General features: G+C 48.1%; 1 protein-coding gene across 1 annotated transcript in view; it reads left to right on the top strand.

Moving 5' to 3' along the window:
- LOC116359550 (FH1/FH2 domain-containing protein 3) overlaps nt 1-19,320 on the top strand; it is a 60,971-nt gene that overhangs the window by 29,879 nt on the left and 11,772 nt on the right. The window contains exons 8-13 of the mRNA XM_031812357.1: nt 1,158-1,363; nt 8,469-9,215; nt 9,648-9,803; nt 10,889-11,071; nt 12,723-12,842; nt 16,638-16,799. Of these exons, the coding sequence (XP_031668217.1) occupies nt 1,158-1,363; nt 8,469-9,215; nt 9,648-9,803; nt 10,889-11,071; nt 12,723-12,842; nt 16,638-16,799 (1,574 nt within the window). The remainder of the gene's footprint in view (nt 1-1,157; nt 1,364-8,468; nt 9,216-9,647; nt 9,804-10,888; nt 11,072-12,722; nt 12,843-16,637; nt 16,800-19,320) is intronic.

Below are 19,320 nucleotides of genomic sequence, written 5' to 3'. Positions count from 1 at the left end.
CCTCTGTCCCTTCCCCCTCTGTCCCTTCCCCCTCTGTCCCTTCCCCCTCTGTCCCTTCCCCCTCCCCCTCTGCCCTCCCCCTCTGTCCCTTCCCCCTCCCCCTCTGCCCTCCCCCTCTGCCCTTCCCCCTCTGTCCCTTCCCCCTCTGCCCCTTCCCCCTCTGTCCCTTCCCCCTCTGTCCCTTCCTCCTCTGCCCCTTCCCCCTCTGTCCCTTTCCCCTCTGCCCCTTCCCCCTCTGCCCCTTCCCCCTCTTCCCTTCCCCCTCTGCCCCTTCCCCCTCTGTCCCTTCCCCCTCTGTCCCTTCCCCCTCTGTCCCTTCTTCCTCTGCCCCTTCCCCCTCTGTCCCTTCCTCCTCTGTCCCTTTCCCCTCTGCCCCTTCCCCCTCTGCCCCTTCCCCCTCTTCCCCTTCCCCCTCTGTCCCTTCCCCCTCTGTCCCTTCCCCCTCTGTCCCTTCCCCCCTCTGCCCCTCCCCCCTCTGCCCCTTCCCCCTCTGTCCCTTCCCCCTTTGTCCCTTCCCCCCTCTGTCCCTTCCCCCTCTGTCCCTTCCCCCTCTGTCCCTCCCCCCTCTGCCCCTTCCCCCTCTGTCCCTTCCCCCTCTGCCCCTTCCCCCTCTGCCCCTTCCCCCTCTGCCTCTTCCTCCTCTGCCCCTTGTCCCTTCCCCTCTGTCCCTTCCCCCTCTGTCCCTTCCCCCTCTGCCCCTTCCCCCTCTGCCCCTTCCCCCTCTGCCCCTTCCCCCTCTGCCCCTTCCCCCTCTGACCCTTCCCCCTCTGACCCTTCCCCCTCTGACCCTTCCCCCTCTGACCCTTCCCCTCTGACCCTTCCCCCTCTGACCCTTCCCCCTCTGACCCTTCCCCCTCTGACCCTTCCCCCTCTGCCCCCCTCTGCCCCCTTCCCCCCTCTGCCCCTTCCCCCTCTGACCCTTCCCCCTCTGCCCCTCTGCCCCTTCTGCCCCTTCCCCCTCTGACCCTTCCCCCTCTGCCCCTTCCCCCTCTGTCCCTTCCAGGCTATTAACCCACTGTTCCTAGGCCGTCATTGAAAATAAGAATTTGTTCTTAACTGACTTGCCTAGTTAAATAAAGGTTAAATATATATATATATTTATAGATATATCTCTAATGCTATGTGTGTGAATATGCTGATCCCCTCCTGCCCTGTAGGTGTCAGTGTCCAACAGAAAAACCTCTCCAACGAGAAGAAGTTCATGCTGAACATGCTCTACGCCAATAACTCCTCGGGGTCTTCAGGGGAGCGGCCGTCAGGCACCAACCTCGACCCCGAGGAGAGCCTCTCCGGAGAGCCAGAGGACCACAGAGGGCTGGGCAGGGCTGGTGGCAGTGTGAAGGAACGTCTATCTAGCCTCAAGGTAGGAATTCATTACTGTCTTTTTATATCAATGCTCTGACTTTATTGAACAGAGAGAGGATGACAGTGGGGATCTGTTCTGACTTTATTGAACAGAGAGAGGATGACAGTGGGGATCTGTTCTGACTTTATTGAACAGAGAGAGGATGACAGTGGGGATCTGTTCTGACTTTATTGAACAGAGAGAGGATGACAGTGGGGATCTGTTCTGACTTTATTGAACAGAGAGAGGATGACAGTGGGGATCTGTTCTGACTTTATTGAACAGAGAGAGAGGAAGACAGTGGGGATCTGTTCTGACTTTATTGAACAGAGAGAGGATGACAGTGGGGATCTGTTCTGACTTTATTGAACAGAGAGAGAGGATGACAGTGGGGATCTGTTCTGACTTTATTGAACAGAGAGAGAGGAAGACAGTGGGGATCTGTTCTGACTTTATTGAACAGAGAGAGAAGATGACAGTGGTGATCTGTTCTGACTTTATTGAACAGAGAGAGAGGAAGACAGTGGGGATCTGTTCTGACTTTATTGAACAGAGAGAGAAGATGACAGTGGGGATCTGTTCTGACTTTATTGAACAGAGAGAGAGGAAGACAGTGGGGATCTGTTCTGACTTTATTGAACAGAGAGAGAGGATGACAGTGGGGATCTGTTCTGACTTTATTGAACAGAGAGAGGAAGACAGTGGGGATCTGTTCTGACTTTATTGAACAGAGAGAGAGGAAGACAGTGGGGATCTGTTCTGACTTTATTGAACAGAGAGAGGATGACAGTGGGGATCTGTTCTGACTTTATTGAACAGAGAGAGAGGATGACAGTGGGGATCTGTTCTGACTTTATTGAACAGAGAGAGGATGACAGTGGGGATCTGTTCTGACTTTATTGAACAGAGAGAGAGGATGACAGTGGGGATCTGTTCTGACTTTATTGAACAGAGAGAGGGAGACAGTGGGGATCTGTTCTGACTTTATTGAACAGAGAGAGGATGACAGTGGGGATCTGTTCTGACTTTATTGAACAGAGAGGAAGACAGTAGGGATCTGTTCTGACTTAATTGAACAGAGAGAGAGGAGGACAGTGGGGATATGTCCTGACTTTATTGAACAGAGAGAGGATGACAGTGGGGATCTGTTCTGACTTTATTGAACAGAGAGAGAGGAAGACAGTGGGGATCTGTTCTGACTTTATTGAACAGAGAGAGGATGACAGTGGGGATCTGTTCTGACTTTATTGAACAGAGAGAGAGGATGACAGTGGGGATCTGTTCTGACTTTATTGAACAGAGAGAGAGGAAGACAGTGGGGATCTGTTCTGACTTTATTGAACAGAGAGAGAAGATGACAGTGGTGATCTGTTCTGACTTTATTGAACAGAGAGAGAGGAAGACAGTGGGGATCTGTTCTGACTTTATTGAACAGAGAGAGAAGATGACAGTGGGGATCTGTTCTGACTTTATTGAACAGAGAGAGAGGAAGACAGTGGGGATCTGTTCTGACTTTATTGAACAGAGAGAGAGGATGACAGTGGGGATCTGTTCTGACTTTATTGAACAGAGAGAGGAAGACAGTGGGGATCTGTTCTGACTTTATTGAACAGAGAGAGAGGAAGACAGTGGGGATCTGTTCTGACTTTATTGAACAGAGAGAGGATGACAGTGGGGATCTGTTCTGACTTTATTGAACAGAGAGAGAGGATGACAGTGGGGATCTGTTCTGACTTTATTGAACAGAGAGAGGATGACAGTGGGGATCTGTTCTGACTTTATTGAACAGAGAGAGAGGATGACAGTGGGGATCTGTTCTGACTTTATTGAACAGAGAGAGGGAGACAGTGGGGATCTGTTCTGACTTTATTGAACAGAGAGAGGATGACAGTGGGGATCTGTTCTGACTTTATTGAACAGAGAGGAAGACAGTGGGGATCTGTTCTGACTTAATTGAACAGAGAGAGAGGAGGACAGTGGGGATATGTCCTGACTTTATTGAACAGAGAGAGGATGACAGTGGGGATCTGTTCTGACTTTATTGAACAGAGAGAGGATGACAGTGGGGATCTGTTCTGACTTTATTGAACAGATAGAGGAAGACGGTAGGGATCTGTTCTGACTTTATTGAACAGAGAGAGGAAGACAGTGGAGATCTGTTCTGACTTTATTGAACAGAGAGAGGAAGACAGTGGGGATCTGTTCTGACTTTATTGAACAGAGAGAGGATGACAGTGGGGATCTGTTCTGACTTTATTGAACAGAGAGAGGAAGACAGTGGGGATCTGTTCTGACTTAATTGAACAGAGAGAGAGGAGGACAGTGGGGATATGTCCTGACTTTATTGAACAGAGAGAGGATGACAGTGGGGATCTGTTCTGACTTTATTGAACAGAGAGAGGATGACAGTGGGGATCTGTTCTGACTTTATTGAACAGATAGAGGAAGACGGTAGGGATCTGTTCTGACTTTATTGAACAGAGAGAGGAAGACAGTGGAGATCTGTTCTGACTTTATTGAACAGAGAGAGGAAGACAGTGGGGATCTGTTATTACTCTATCTGTTCAATAAAGTCAGGAGGCCTGACACTGGCTGGGACTGGTACACCACCCTAGGTAGAGGAGGCCTGACACTGGCTGGGACTGGTACACCACCCTAGGTAGAGGAGGCCTGACACTGGCTGGGACTGGTACACCACCCTAGGTAGAGGAGGCCTGACACTGGCTGGGACTGGTACACCACCCTAGGTAGAGGAGGCCTGACACTGGCTGGGACTGGTACACCACCCTAGGTAGAGGAGGCCTGACACTGGCTGGGACTGGTACACCACCCTAGGTAGAGGAGGCCTGACACTGGCTGGGACTGGTACACCACCCTAGGTAGAGGAGGCCTGACACTGGCTGGGACTGGTACACCACCCTAGGTAGAGGAGGCCTGACACTGGCACACCACCCTAGGTAGAGGAGGCCTGACACTGGCTGGGACTGGTACACCACCCTAGGTAGAGGAGGCCTGACACTGGCTGGGACTGGTACACCACCCTAGGTAGAGGAGGCCTGACACTGTGGCTGGGACTGGTACACCACCCTAGGTAGAGGAGGCCTGACACTGTGGCTGGGACTGGTACACCACCCTAGGTAGAGGAGGCCTGACACTGGCTGGGACTGGTACACCACCCTAGGTAGAGGAGGCCTGACACTGGCTGGGACTGGTACACCACCCTAGGTAGAGGAGGCCTGACACTGGCTGGGACTGGTACACCACCCTAGGTAGAGGAGGCCTGACACTGGCTGGGACTGGTACACCACCCTAGGTAGAGGAGGCCTGACACTGGCTGGGACTGGTACACCACCCTAGGTAGAGGAGGCCTGACACTGGCTGGGACTGGTACACCACCCTAGGTAGAGGAGGCCTGACACTGGCACACCACCCTAGGTAGAGGAGGCCTGACACTGGCTGGGACTGGTACACCACCCTAGGTAGAGGAGGCCTGACACTGGCTGGGACTGGTACACCACCCTAGGTAGAGGAGGCCTGACACTGTGGCTGGGACTGGTACACCACCCTAGGTAGAGGAGGCCTGACACTGTGGCTGGGACTGGTACACCACCCTAGGTAGAGGAGGCCTGACACTGGCTGGGACTGGTACACCACCCTAGGTAGAGGAGGCCTGACACTGGCTGGGACTGGTACACCACCCTAGGTAGAGGAGGCCTGACACTGGCTGGGACTGGTACACCACCCTAGGTAGAGGAGGCCTGACACTGGCTGGGACTGGTACACCACCCTAGGTAGAGGAGGCCTGACACTGGCTGGGACTGGTACACCACCCTAGGTCGAGTAATGAGGCCTGACACTGGTTGGGACTGGTACACCACCCTAGGTAGAGGAGGCCTGACACTGGCTGGGACTGGTACACCACCCTAGGTAGAGGAGGCCTGACACTGGCTGGGACTGGTACACCACCCTAGGTAGAGGAGGCCTGACACTGGCTGGGACTGGTACACCACCCTAGGTCGAGTAATGAGGCCTGACACTGGTTGGGACTGGTACACCACCCTAGGTAGAGGAGGCCTGACACTGGCTGGGACTGGTACACCACCCTAGGTAGAGGAGGCCTGACACTGTGGCTGGGACTGGTACACCACCCTAGGTAGAGTAATGAGGCCTGACACTGGCTGGGACTGGTACACTACCCTAGGTAGAGGAGGCCTGACGCCGTGGCTGGGACTGGTACACCACCCTAGGTAGAGGAGACATGACACTGTGGCTGAGACTGGTACACCACCCTAGGTAGAGTAGACATGACACTGTGGCTGGGACTGGTACACCACCCTAGGTAGAGGAGGCCTGACACTGTGGCTGGGACTGGTACACCACCCTAGGTAGAGTAATGAGGCCTGACACTGTGGCTGGGACTGGTACACCACCCTAGGTAGAGACATGACACTGTGGCTGGGACTGGTACACCACCCTAGGTAGAGGAGACATGACACTGTGGCTGAGACTGGTACACCACCCTAGGTAGAGGAGACATGACACTGTGGCTGGGACTGGTACACCACCCTAGGTAGAGGAGACATGACACTGTGGCTGGGACTGGTACACCACCCTGGGACTGGTACACCACCCTGGGACTGGTACACCACCCTAGGCCACATGGTAGAGATGAGTTTAACACCAGTCTTTCAGAATCCGTTAGTTGATGGGTGCTAGCTAGGGTCGATTTAATCGATAAATCAAAGTTTGTATTTTTTTAATAAATATGATAACAAATGATCGTTTTTCACTTCAAAATATAGTAAGCCGTGTGCATGCACACTAGACACATGCTGACTGATCTATAGCAGAGTTACATAGGTGAACACATGCTGACTGATCTATAGCAGAGTTACACAGCTGAACACATGCTGACTGATCTATAGCAGAGTTAGAGATGAACACATGCTGACTGATCTATAGCAGAGTTAGAGATGAACACATGCTGACTGATCTATAGCAGAGTTAGAGATTAACACATGCTGACTGATCTTTTGCAGGGTTAGAGATGAACACATGCTGACTGATCTATAGCAGAGTTAGAGATGAACACATGCTGACTGATCTATAGCAGAGTTACACAGCTGAACACATGCTGACTGATCTATAGCAGAGTTACACAGCTGAACACATGCTGACTGATCTATAGCAGAGTTAGAGATGAACACATGCTGACTGATCTATAGCAGAGTTAGAGATGAACACATGCTGACTGATCTATAGCAGAGTTAGAGATGAACACATGCTGACTGATCTATAGCAGAGTTAGAGATGAACACATGCTGACTGATCTTTTGCAGGGTTAGAGATGAACACATGCTGACTGATCTATAGCAGAGTTAGAGATGAACACATGCTGACTGATCTATAGCAGAGTCACACAGCTGAACACATGCTGACTGATCTATAGCAGAGTTACACAGCTGAACACATGCTGACTGATCTATAGCAGAGTTACACAGCTGAACACATGCTGACTGATCTATAGCAGAGTTAGAGATGAACACATGCTGACTGATCTATAGCAGAGTTAGAGATGAACACATGCTGACTGATCTATAGCAGAGTTAGAGATGAACACATGCTGACTGATCTATAGCAGAGTTAGAGATGAACACATGCTGACTGATCTTTTGCAGGGTTAGAGATGAACACATGCTGACTGATCTATAGCAGAGTTAGAGATGAACACATGCTGACTGATCTATAGCAGAGTCACACAGCTGAACACATGCTGACTGATCTATAGCAGAGTTACACAGCTGAACACATGCTGACTGATCTATAGCAGAGTTACACAGCTGAACACATGCTGACTGATCTATAGCAGAGTTACACAGCTGAACACATGCTGACTGATCTATAGCAGAGTCACACAGCTGAACACATGCTGACTGATCTATAGCAGAGTTACACAGCTGAACACATGCTGACTGATCTATAGCAGGGTTAGAGATGAACACATGCTGACTGATCTATAGCAGAGTTCGAGATGAACACATGCTGACTGATCTATAGCAGGGTTAGAGATGAACACGTGCTGACTGATCTATAGCAGAGTTACACAGCTGAACACATGCTGACTGATCTATAACAGAGTTACACAGCTGAACACATGCTGACTGATCTATAGCAGAGTTACACAGGTGAACACATGCTGACTGATCTATAGCAGAGTTACACAGCTCAACACATGCTGACTGATCTATAGCAGAGTTACACAGCTGAACACATGCTGACTGATCTATAGCAGAGTTAGAGATGAACACATGCTGACTGATCTATAGCGGGGTTAGAGATGAACACATGCTGACTGATCTATAGCAGAGTTACACAGCTCAACACATGCTGACTGATCTATAGCAGAGTTAAAGAGCTGAACACATGCTGACTGATCTATAGCAGAGTTACACAGCTGAACACATGCTGACTGATCTATAGCAGAGTTACACAGGTGAACACATGCTGACTGATATATAGCAGAGTTACATAGGTGAACACATGCTGACTGATCTATAGCAGAGTTAGAGATGAACACATGCGGACTGATATATAGCAGAGTTACACAGCTGAACACATGCTGACTGATCTATAGCGGGGTTAGAGATGAACACATGCTGACTGATCTATAGCTGGGTTAGAGATGAACACATGCTGACTGATCTATAGCAGAGTTACACAGCTGAACACATGCTGACTGATCTATAGCAGAGTTAGAGATGAACACATGCTGACTGATCTATAGCAGAGTTAGAGAGCTGAACACATGCTGACTGATCTATAGCAGAGTTACACAGCTCAACACATGCTGACTGATCTATAGCAGAGTTACACAGCTCAACACATGCTGACTGATATATAGCAGAGTTACTCAGCTCAACACATGCTGACTGATCTATAGCAGAGTTAAAGAGCTGAACACATGCTGACTGATCTATAGCAGAGTTACACAGCTCAACACATGCTGACTGATCTATAGCAGAGTTACACAGCTCAACACATGCTGACTGATCTATATCGGGGTAATTAAAAAACAGCATTGTGTTTATTTGAATTGAAATGCATTACTGATCCGTTCCCCCAGGCCCAGCAGGCCCAGCCTCTACCCAGCGAGGACAGCAGTTCCAGGAGGGCAGAGCTGCAGGGTCTGGGTGGCAGTGCCCAGGCGGCGCGGGCCAGGCTGGCAGAGGAGCAGCAGCACAGGCGTCTCCGGCCGCAGTACAGCATCGACGCAGAGACCCACTCCCGAAACCTGGAGAAAACCCAGATGACCCCACTGGCCAGGGACAGACAGACGGACGCCTGGGACCAGCTCCAACCCAGCTCCAAAGCCCTGAAGATTAAAGACCTGGACTTCTCTGACCTCATGGAGGAGGAGGACATAGATGTTCTGGACGTGGACGTCTTCGACGTGGGTGTTGGTCGGCCCAGTGGTGGTGGTGGTGGCATCCCACCTCCTCCTCCACCTATTCCTGGACTAGCCTCCGCTCCTCCTCCTCCTCCTCCTCCCCCCGGGGCTCCGTTTATGAGTATCCCTCCTCCACCTCCTCCCCCACCGGGTGGAGGTCTCTGCTCCCCTCCACCACCACCTCCTCCTGGAGCTCCCCCTTCCTCCTCCTCCTCATCCTCCCAGACTCCAGACCCGGCCTTTGCCAAGAAGAGAAAGACGGTCAAGTTGTTCTGGAAGGAACTCAAACAGTCAGACAGTCCCAGGAAGTGTAAATTCGGACGCGGGACGGTGTGGGCGTCGCTGGATAAGGTCACCGTGGATACGGCCAAGCTGGAACACCTGTTTGAGTCCAAGGCCAAGGAGCTACCCGTGGCTCTGAAGGTGAGGCATTACATCAGCTCGGAAATCAAAAGATCAGATTCCATGTGTTTTTGTTGCTGTTTACACATGAAGGAAAATATCAGATAATTGGCAAACTATGTAAATTGGACTGTCTGTGTAAACTATGTTAAGCTGTCTCAAGTATTTCAAACCAGGAATGAAGTAAAATCAATTAACAGTGATCTCTGTTGGTGACTTGACTGGTGACTTGACTGGTGACTTGACTGGTGACTTGACTGGTGGATTGAAAGGTGACTTGACTGGTGGATTGAAAGGTGACTTGACTGGTGACTTGACTGGTGACTTGACTGGTGACTTGACTGGTGACTTGACTGGTGACTTGACTGGTGACTTGACCGGTGACTTGACCGGTGACTTGACCGGTGACTTGCCTGGTGAATTGAATCTTTTCTATGTTGTTTGTCCCTGCAGAAAGGATCAGAAGTGAAGAAAGCAGAGATTCTGGTGTTGGACTCTAAGAGGAGTAACAGCATCAACATCGGCATGACCGTACTACCAGCTGTCCACGTCATCAAGACCGCCATCCTCAACTTTGACGAGTTTGCCATCAACAAGGAGGGCATCGAGGTGATACTGTCTTTCTACCACCGGGTGGCGCTGTTACAATTTAGAATCACTGTTGAATAGGATCTGTAGGTGCTGTTTACACCAGGACCAGTGCACTCTGACATTGAACATCGGTGACCTGCGAAGGGTTGAGGAGGAGAAGAACACTATTCCTCTAGTGTGGTTGAATGAATGTTTACTGTCAACGATGAAGACCTGAACATCTCTCTGTTAACAAAGCACCTTTTTTTTTGAATAACAAAATATCTACTACTCACACTTATTCCTCTGATTTTCCTTTCTCTGTGGTACATATCCATGCCTCCAGTCCTCTGTTCCAGTCATCCCCCTCTCTCTCTCTTCTCCCTCTAAAAACATCATGCCTCCAGTCCTCTGTTCCAGTCATCCCCCTCTCTCTCTCTTCTCCCTCTAAAAACATCATGCCTCCAGTCCTCTGTTCCAGTCATCCCCCTCTCTCTCTCTTCTCCCTCTAAAAACATCATGCCTCCAGTCCTCTGTTCCAGTCATCCCCCTCTCTCTCTCTTCTCCCTCTAAAAACATCATGCCTCCAGTCCTCTGTTCCAGTCATCCCCCTCTCTCACTCTTCTCCCTCTAAAAACATCATGCCTCCAGTCCTCTGTTCCAGTCATCCCCCTCTCTCTCTCTTCTCCCTCTAAAAACATCATGCCTCCAGTCCTCTGTTCCAGTCATCCCCCTCTCTCACTCTTCTCCCTCTAAAAACATCATGCCTCCTCCTCTAACTCCAGTCCTCTGTTCCAGTCATCCCCCTCTCTCTCTCTCTCTTCTCCCTCTAAAAACATCATGCCTCCAGTCCTCTGTTTGTCATCCCTCTCTCTCTCTTCTCCCTCTAAAAACATCATGCCTCCAGTCCTCTGTTCCAGTCATCCCCCTCTCTCTCTCTTCTCCCTCTAAAAACATCATGCCTCCAGTCCTCTGTTTGTCATCCCTCTCTCTCTCTTCTCCCTCTAAAAACATCATGCCTCCTCCTCTAACTCCAGTCATCTGTTTGTCATCCCTCTCTCTCTCTTCTCCCTCTAGAAACATCATGCCTCCTCCTCTAACTCCAGTCATCTGTTGTCTTGTAGAAAATCCTGACGATGACTCCTTCGGAGGAGGAGAAGCAGAAGATCCAGGAGGCTCAGCTGGCCAACCCGGACGTCCCCCTGGGCTCAGCAGAACAGTTCCTCCTCACCCTGTCCTCCATCAGTGGCCTCAGCGCTCGACTACAGCTCTGGGCCTTCAAACTCAACTATGAAACCCTGGAGAAGGTAGGATCGGGGGGAAACTCATTCAGAAACTGATCTAGGACCAGGCTAGTGTTCTGCTCGTCTCATTATGGAATAGTCCTCATGCAGAAACTGATCTAGGACCAGGCTAGTGTTCTGCTAGTCTCATTATGGAATAGTCCTCGTGCCTCCTGCAGAAACTGATCTAGGACCAGGCTAGTGTTCTGCTCGTCTCATTATGGAATAGTCCTCATGCAGAAACTGATCTAGGACCAGGCTAGTGTTCTGCTCGTCTCATTATGGAATAGTCCTCATGCAGAAACTGATCTAGGACCAGGCTAGTGTTCTGCTAGTCTCATTATGGAATAGTCCTCGTGCCTCCTGCAGAAACTGATCTAGGACCAGGCTAGTGTTCTGCTCGTCTCATTATGGAATAGTCCTCGTGCCTCCTGCAGAAACTGATCTAGGACCAGGCTAGTGTTCTGCTAGTCTCATTATGGAATAGTCCTCATGCAGAAACTGATCTGGGTCCAGGCTAGTGTTCTGCTCGTCTCTACACAGCTGTACATCATCTTCACGCTCTTCCTGTCATCTGTCATCATGCGCTGTAGGAACCACGAGTATCCAACACCTCCCCAGGAGAACAGCGTTAGTCAGTGTGTCAGACAGGCAGCTCAACAACAGCTGAATATTGTCCTCGTGGGTTATGGGTGGGATGAGGAGAGAGAATATGAACGGTCTGCCCAGGATCAGCAGATTCTGTTCTGAGACACACACACACACAGTGCTCAGTCTCTGCAGTGGCCTGTGACTCCTCACTGACTGCCTGTTTTAGCCTGTTTCATGCAGTTTGTTTCCTCCTGAATGTCGTCCCTCTCATCGTCTCTGTACAGGAGATAGCTGAGCCTCTCTCCCCCTCTGAATGTTGTCCCTCTCTTCGTCTCTGTACAGGAGATAGCTGAGCCTCTCTTCGTCTCTGTACAGGAGATAGCTGAGCCTCTCTTCGTCTCTGTACAGGGGATAGCTGAGCCTCTCTTCGTCTCTGTACAGGGGATAGCTGAGCCTCTCTTCGTCTCTGTACAGGGGATAGCTGAGCCTCTCTCACCCCTGAATGTTGTTCCTCTCATCGTCTCTGTACAGGGGATAGCTGAGCCTCTCTTCCTCCCTGAATGTCGTTCTTCTCTTCGTCTCTGTACAGGGGATAGCTGAGCTTCTCTCCTCCCTGAATGTTGTTCCTCTCTTCGTCTCTGTACAGGGGATAGCTGAGCCTCTCTTCGTCTCTGTACAGGGGATAGCTGAGCCTCTCTCCCCCCCTGAATGTTGTTCCTCTCTTCGTCTCTGTACAGGGGATAGCTGAGCCTCTCTTCGTCTCTGTACAGGAGATAGCTGAGCCTCTCTTCGTCTCTGTACAGGGGATAGCTGAGCCTCTCTTCGTCTCTGTACAGGGGATAGCTGAGCCTCTCTTCGTCTCTGTACAGGGGATAGCTGAGCCTCTCTTCGTCTCTGTACAGGAGATAGCTGAGCCTCTCTTCGTCTCTGTACAGGAGATAGCTGAGCCTCTCTCCCCCCCCTGAATGTTGTTCCTCTTTTCGTCTCTGTACAGGAGATAGCTGAGCCTCTCTTCGTCTCTGTACAGGAGATAGCTGAGCCTCTCTCCTCCCTGAATGTCGTTCTTCTCTTCGTCTCTGTACAGGAGATAGCGGAGCCTCTCTTCGACCTGAAACTAGGCATGGAGCAGCTCGCCAAAAACAAAACCTTTAAGCGCATCCTAGCAACGCTTTTGGCCATTGGAAACTTCCTCAACAGTACCAGTGTAAGTGTGTTCTTCTTGTTTACGTCCCAAATAGAGACCCTGTTTCCTGTATAGTGCACTACTGTTGACCAGGGCCCATAGGGCTGTATAGGGCACTACTGTTGACCAGGGCCCATAGGGCTGTATAGGGCACTACTGTTGACCAGGGCCCATAGGGCTGTATAGGGCACTACTGTTGACCAGGGCCCATAGGGCTGTATAGGGCACTACTGTTGACCAGGGCCCATAGGGCTGTATAGGGCATTAGGAATGTAAAGGCCCTGTATCGTACAACAATGTAAAAGTATCACCTCAAGTGGACTAGCTGCGTGCATGAACCCGCCCACCTGAGGAGCTTTTTCAGACATCTACTTCCTGTGTTTGAGGGGGGGGGATGCAAAAAGCATCTACTTCCTGTGTTTGAGGGGGGGGGTGCAAAAAACATCTACTTCCTGTGTTTGAGGGGGGGTGGGTGCAAAAAACATCTACTTCCTGTGTTTGGGGGGGGGGGGGGTGCAAAAAACATCTACTTCCTGTGTTTGAGGGGGGGGTGCAAAAAACATCTACTTCCTGTGTTTGAGGGGGGGTGGGTGCAAAAAACATCTACTTCCTGTGTTTGGGGGGGGGGGTGCAAAAAACATCTACTTCCTGTGTTTGGGGGGGGGGGGGGGGTGCAAAAAATAATCTACTTCCTGTGTTTGGGGGGGGGGGTGCAAAAAACATCTACTTCCTGTGTTTGAGGGGGGGGAGGGGTGCAAAAAACATCTACTTCCTGTGTTTGAGGGGGGGGTGCAAAAAACTGTGCACCCCCCTCCTCAAACACAGGAAGTAGATGTTTTTTGCACCCCCCCCCCCCCACCCCCCCCCAAACACACCCATCAGTCCAGTTTTAGAGCAGAGAGAACTGCACATCATTCAGGTTGTTCAGATAACCACACTGGGAACACACTAACTAAATGCAAATAGATTGAGTTTATATACAAGATAAAAAAATACAACCAAGTTCCACTTTACTCAAGGTTTGTGTATACAATACATTCGTCTTTCCTGTTGAGTCAGAACGGTAAGGTTTTAGTCAGGGATTTAACACGTCGTCTCCACACATCACGAGAAAGACAACAGAACGGTAAGGTTTTAGTCAGGGATTTAACACATCGTCTCCACACATCACGAGAAAGACAACAGAACGGTAAGGTTTTAGTCAGGGATTTAACACGTCGTCTCCACACATCACGAGAAAGACAACAGAACGGTAAGGTTTTAGTCAGGGATTTAACACGTCGTCTCCACACATCACGAGAAAGACAACAGAACGGTAAGGTTTTAGTCAGGGATTTAACACGTCGTCTCCACACATCACGAGAAAGACAACAGAACGGTAAGGTTTTAGTCAGGGATTTAACACGTCGTCTCCACACATCACGAGAAAGACAACAGAACGGTAAGGTTTTAGTCAGCGATTTAACACGTCGTCTCCACACATCACGAGAAAGACAACAGAACGGTAAGGTTTTAGTCAGGGATTTAACACGTCGTCTCCACACATCACGAGAAAGACAACAGAACGGTAAGGTTTTAGTCAGCGATTTAACACGTCGTCTCCACACATCACGAGAAAGACAACAGAACGGTAAGGTTTTAGTCAGCGATTTAACACGTCGTCTCCACACATCACGAGAAAGACAACAGAACGGTAAGGTTTTAGTCAGCGATTTAACACGTCGTCTCCACACATCACGAGAAAGACAACAGAACGGTAAGGTTTTAGTCAGGGATTTAACACGTCGTCTCCACACATCACGAGAAAGACAACAGAACGGTAAGGTTCTAGTCAGGGATTTAACACGTCGTCTCCACACATCACGAGAAAGACAACAGAACGGTAAGGTTTTAGTCAGGGATTTAACACGTCGTCTCCACACATCACGAGAAAGACAACAGAACGGTAAGGTTCTAGTCAGGGATTTAACACGTCGTCTCCACACATCACGAGAAAGACAACAGAACGGTAAGGTTTTAGTCAGGGATTTAACACGTCGTCTCCACATCACGAGAAAGACAACAGAACGGTAAGGTTTTAGTCAGGGATTTAACACGTCGTCTCCACACATCACGAGAAAGACAACAGAACGGTAAGGTTTTAGTCAGGGATTTAACACGTCGTCTCCACACATCACGAGAAAGACAACAGAACGGTAAGGTTTTAGTCAGCGATTTAACACGTCGTCTCCACACATCACGAGAAAGACAACAGAACGGTAAGGTTTTAGTCAGGGATTTAACACGTCGTCTCCACACATCACGAGAAAGACAACAGAACGGTAAGGTTCTAGTCAGGGATTTAACACGTCGTCTCCACACATCACGAGAAAGACAAAGACGTTTATTAAATTTTTGTTGGAATTTTAAAAACGTAATCATTTAATACAGTTAAAGTTAGTTAATTTACTGATATGCAAATGAGGCACTCATTATTTTCTTTATTTCAACACAAAATATAAAATATACCTGATATAATATAATATACCTGATATAATATAATATACCTGATATAATATAATATACCTGATATAATATACCTGATATAATATAATATACCTGATATAATATAATATACCTGATATAATATAATATACCTGATATAATATAATATACCTGATATAATATAATATACCTGATATAATATAATATACCTGATATAATATAATATACCTGATATAATATAATATACCTGATATAATATAATATACCTGATATAATATAATATACCTGATATAATATAATATACCTGATATAATATAATATACCTGATACAATATAATATACCTGATATAATATAATATACCTGATATAATATAATATACCTGATATAATATAATATACCTGATATAATATAATATACCTGATATAATATAATATACCTGATATAATGTATATATGAGTGCATCATTTTTATATTTGACTATAAATTCAATACCTCAATTCCCACCGAAATCCCTCAACTCCATTCAGTATGTGTCTGTACCAATTCGATTTGCTTATAATTCAGTCAATAATTGTTGGATTGTAAACATTGTAAAAGTTTGGAGAATCTTCATCCAACTGTTGCCTTGATTTGAATAGGTTTAAACCCTTTTTTCTAAAAACGATTCCAATGACTGAAGGGATTAGATTGAACCAACTGATAATCGGTGAACTACGTGCTGTCTGGAGCAGAGAGATTAATGTCTTGGTACACATCACCTGTATGGCTTCACAAGGACTAGGAGTTGGTTGAGCTGATGAGAAGATGTTTATCCTAAAGCAGGAAACAGTTCAGTTTATTTACTGTTTATTGGTAGATGGGTTGATTGCTGTAGTTTTGACTCTAATGTAGTTTACTGTCGTATCACCTGTCTGCCTGCCTCTCTCTGTCTGATTTTCTGTCTGTACGTGTCTCTCTCTGTCTCTCTCTGTCTCTCTCTGTCTCTCTCTGTCTCTCTCTGTCTCTCTCTGTCTCTCTCTGTCTCTCTCTCTCTCTCTGTCTCTCTCTCTCTCTCTGTCTCTCTCTCTCTCTCTCTCTCTCTCTCTCTCTGTCCTCTCTCTCTCTCTCTGTCCTCTCTCCCCCCTCTCTCTGTCCCCCCTCTCTCTGTCCTCTCTGTCCCCCTCTCTCTGTCCCCCTCTCTCTGCCCCCCTCTCTGTCCCCCCCCTCTCTGTCCCCCTCTCTCTGTCCCCCTCTCTCTGTCCCCCTCTCTCTGTCCCCCTCTCTCTGCCCCCCTCTCTCTGCCCCCCTCTCTCTGCCCCCCTCTCTGTCCCCCTCTCTCTGTCTCTCTGCAGGCTAAAGGTTTTGAGCTGAACTACTTGGAGAAGGTAACTGAGGTGAAGGATACGGTCCACAGACAGTCTCTGCTTCACCACACCTGTAACTTCCTGGTGGACAACTACACCGACACCTCAGACGTGTACTCCGAGATCCCCTCCATCACACGCTCTGCTAGAGTAAGTCTCCCTACAAGTCTCCCTATGGGGGGGGCCCTGGGTAGAGATCCCCTCCATCACATGCTCTGCTAGAGTAAGTCTCCCTATAGGGGGCCCCTGGGGGGGGGGGGGGGGGGCTGGGTAGAGGGGCCCTGGGTAGAGATCCCCTCCATCACACGCTCTGCTAGAGTAAGTCTCCCTATAGAGGGGGGGGGGGGACCCTGGGTAGAAATAGTGCTCTAGAAAAATCTATGACATTGATTACAGTGAAATGAAATTGATTACAGTGAAATGCTGAATACAACAGGTGTAGTAGACCTTACAGTGAAATGCTGAATACAACAGGTGTAGTAGACCTCACAGTGAAATGCTGAATACAACAGGTGTAGTAGACCTCACAGTGAAATGCTGAATACAACAGGTGTAGTAGACCTTACAGTGAAATGCTGAATACAACAGGTGTAGACCTCACAGTGAAATGCTGAATACAACAGGTGTAGTAGACCTCACAGTGAAATGCTGAAAACAACAGGTGTAGTAGACCTCACAGTGAAATGCTGAATACAACAGGTGTAGTAGACCTCACAGTGAAATGCTGAATACAACCGGTGTAGTAGACCTCACAGTGAAATGCTGAATACAACAGGTGTAGTAGACCTCACAGTGAAATGCTGAATACAACAGGTGTAGTAGACCTCACAGTGAAATGCTGAATACAACAGGTGTAGTAGACCTGACAGTGAAATGCTGAATACAACAGGTGTAGTAGACCTCACATTGAAATGCTGAATACAACAGGTGTAGTAGACCTTACAGTGAAATGCTGAATACAACAGGTGTAGTAGACCTCACAGTGAAATGCTGAAAACAACAGGTGTAGTAGACCTTACAGTGAAATGCTGAATACAACAGGTGTAGTAGACCTCACAGTGAAATGCTGAATACAACAGGTGTAGTAGACCTCACAGTGAAATGCTGAATACAACAGGTGTAGTAGACCTCACAGTGAAATGCTGAAAACAACAGGTGTAGTAGACCTCACAGTGAAATGCTGAATACAACAGGTGTAGTAGACCTCGCAGTGAAATGCTGAATACAACAGGTGTAGTAGACCTCGCAGTGAAATGCTGAATACAACAGGTGTAGTAGACCTTACAGTGAAATGCTGAATACAACAGGTGTAGACCTCACAGTGAAATGCTGAATACAACAGGTGTAGTAGACCTCACAGTGAAATGCTGAAAACAACAGGTGTAGTAGACCTCACAGTGAAATGCTGAATACAACAGGTGTAGTAGACCTCACAGTGAAATGCTGAATACAACCGGTGTAGTAGACCTCACAGTGAAATGCTGAATACAACAGGTGTAGTAGACCTCACAGTGAAATGCTGAATACAACAGGTGTAGTAGACCTCACAGTGAAATGCTGAATACAACAGGTGTAGTAGACCTGACAGTGAAATGCTGAATACAACAGGTGTAGTAGACCTCACATTGAAATGCTGAATACAACAGGTGTAGTAGACCTTACAGTGAAATGCTGAATACAACAGGTGTAGTAGACCTCACAGTGAAATGCTGAAAACAACAGGTGTAGTAGACCTTACAGTGAAATGCTGAATACAACAGGTGTAGTAGACCTCACAGTGAAATGCTGAATACAACAGGTGTAGTAGACCTCACAGTGAAATGCTGAATACAACAGGTGTAGTAGACCTCACAGTGAAATGCTGAATACAACAGGTGTAGTAGACCTGACAGTGAAATGCTGAATACAACAGGTGTAGTAGACCTCACATTGAAATGCTGAATACAACAGGTGTAGTAGACCTTACAGTGAAATGCTGAATACAACAGGTGTAGTAGACCTCACAGTGAAATGCTGAAAACAACAGGTGTAGTAGACCTCACAGTGAAATGCTGAATACAACAGGTGTAGTAGACCTCACAGTGAAATGCTGAATACAACAGGTGTAGTAGACCTCACAGTGAAATGCTGAATACAACAGGTGTAGTAGACCTCACAGTGAAATGCTGAAAACAACAGGTGTAGTAGACCTCACAGTGAAATGCTGAATACAACAGGTGTAGTAGACCTCGCAGTGAAATGCTGAATACAACAGGTGTAGTAGACCTCGCAGTGAAATGCTGAATACAACAGGTGTAGTAGACCTTACAGTGAAATGCTGAATACAACAGGTGTAGACCTCACAGTGAAATGCTGAATACAACAGGTGTAGTAGACCTCACAGTGAAATGCTGAAAACAACAGGTGTAGTAGACCTCACAGTGAAATGCTGAATACAACAGGTGTAGTAGACCTCACAGTGAAATGCTGAATACAACCGGTGTAGTAGACCTCACAGTGAAATGCTGAATACAACAGGTGTAGTAGACCTCACAGTGAAATGCTGAATACAACAGGTGTAGTAGACCTCACAGTGAAATGCTGAATACAACAGGTGTAGTAGACCTGACAGTGAAATGCTGAATACAACAGGTGTAGTAGACCTCACATTGAAATGCTGAATACAACAGGT

This window comes from Oncorhynchus kisutch, unplaced genomic scaffold (assembly GCF_002021735.2).
Source record: "Oncorhynchus kisutch isolate 150728-3 unplaced genomic scaffold, Okis_V2 Okis03b-Okis08b_hom, whole genome shotgun sequence".
Classification (NCBI taxonomy): domain Eukaryota; kingdom Metazoa; phylum Chordata; class Actinopteri; order Salmoniformes; family Salmonidae; genus Oncorhynchus; species Oncorhynchus kisutch.
The sequence above is the reverse complement of the archived record's forward strand: the minus strand, read 5'-3'. Positions and strand labels throughout refer to the sequence as shown.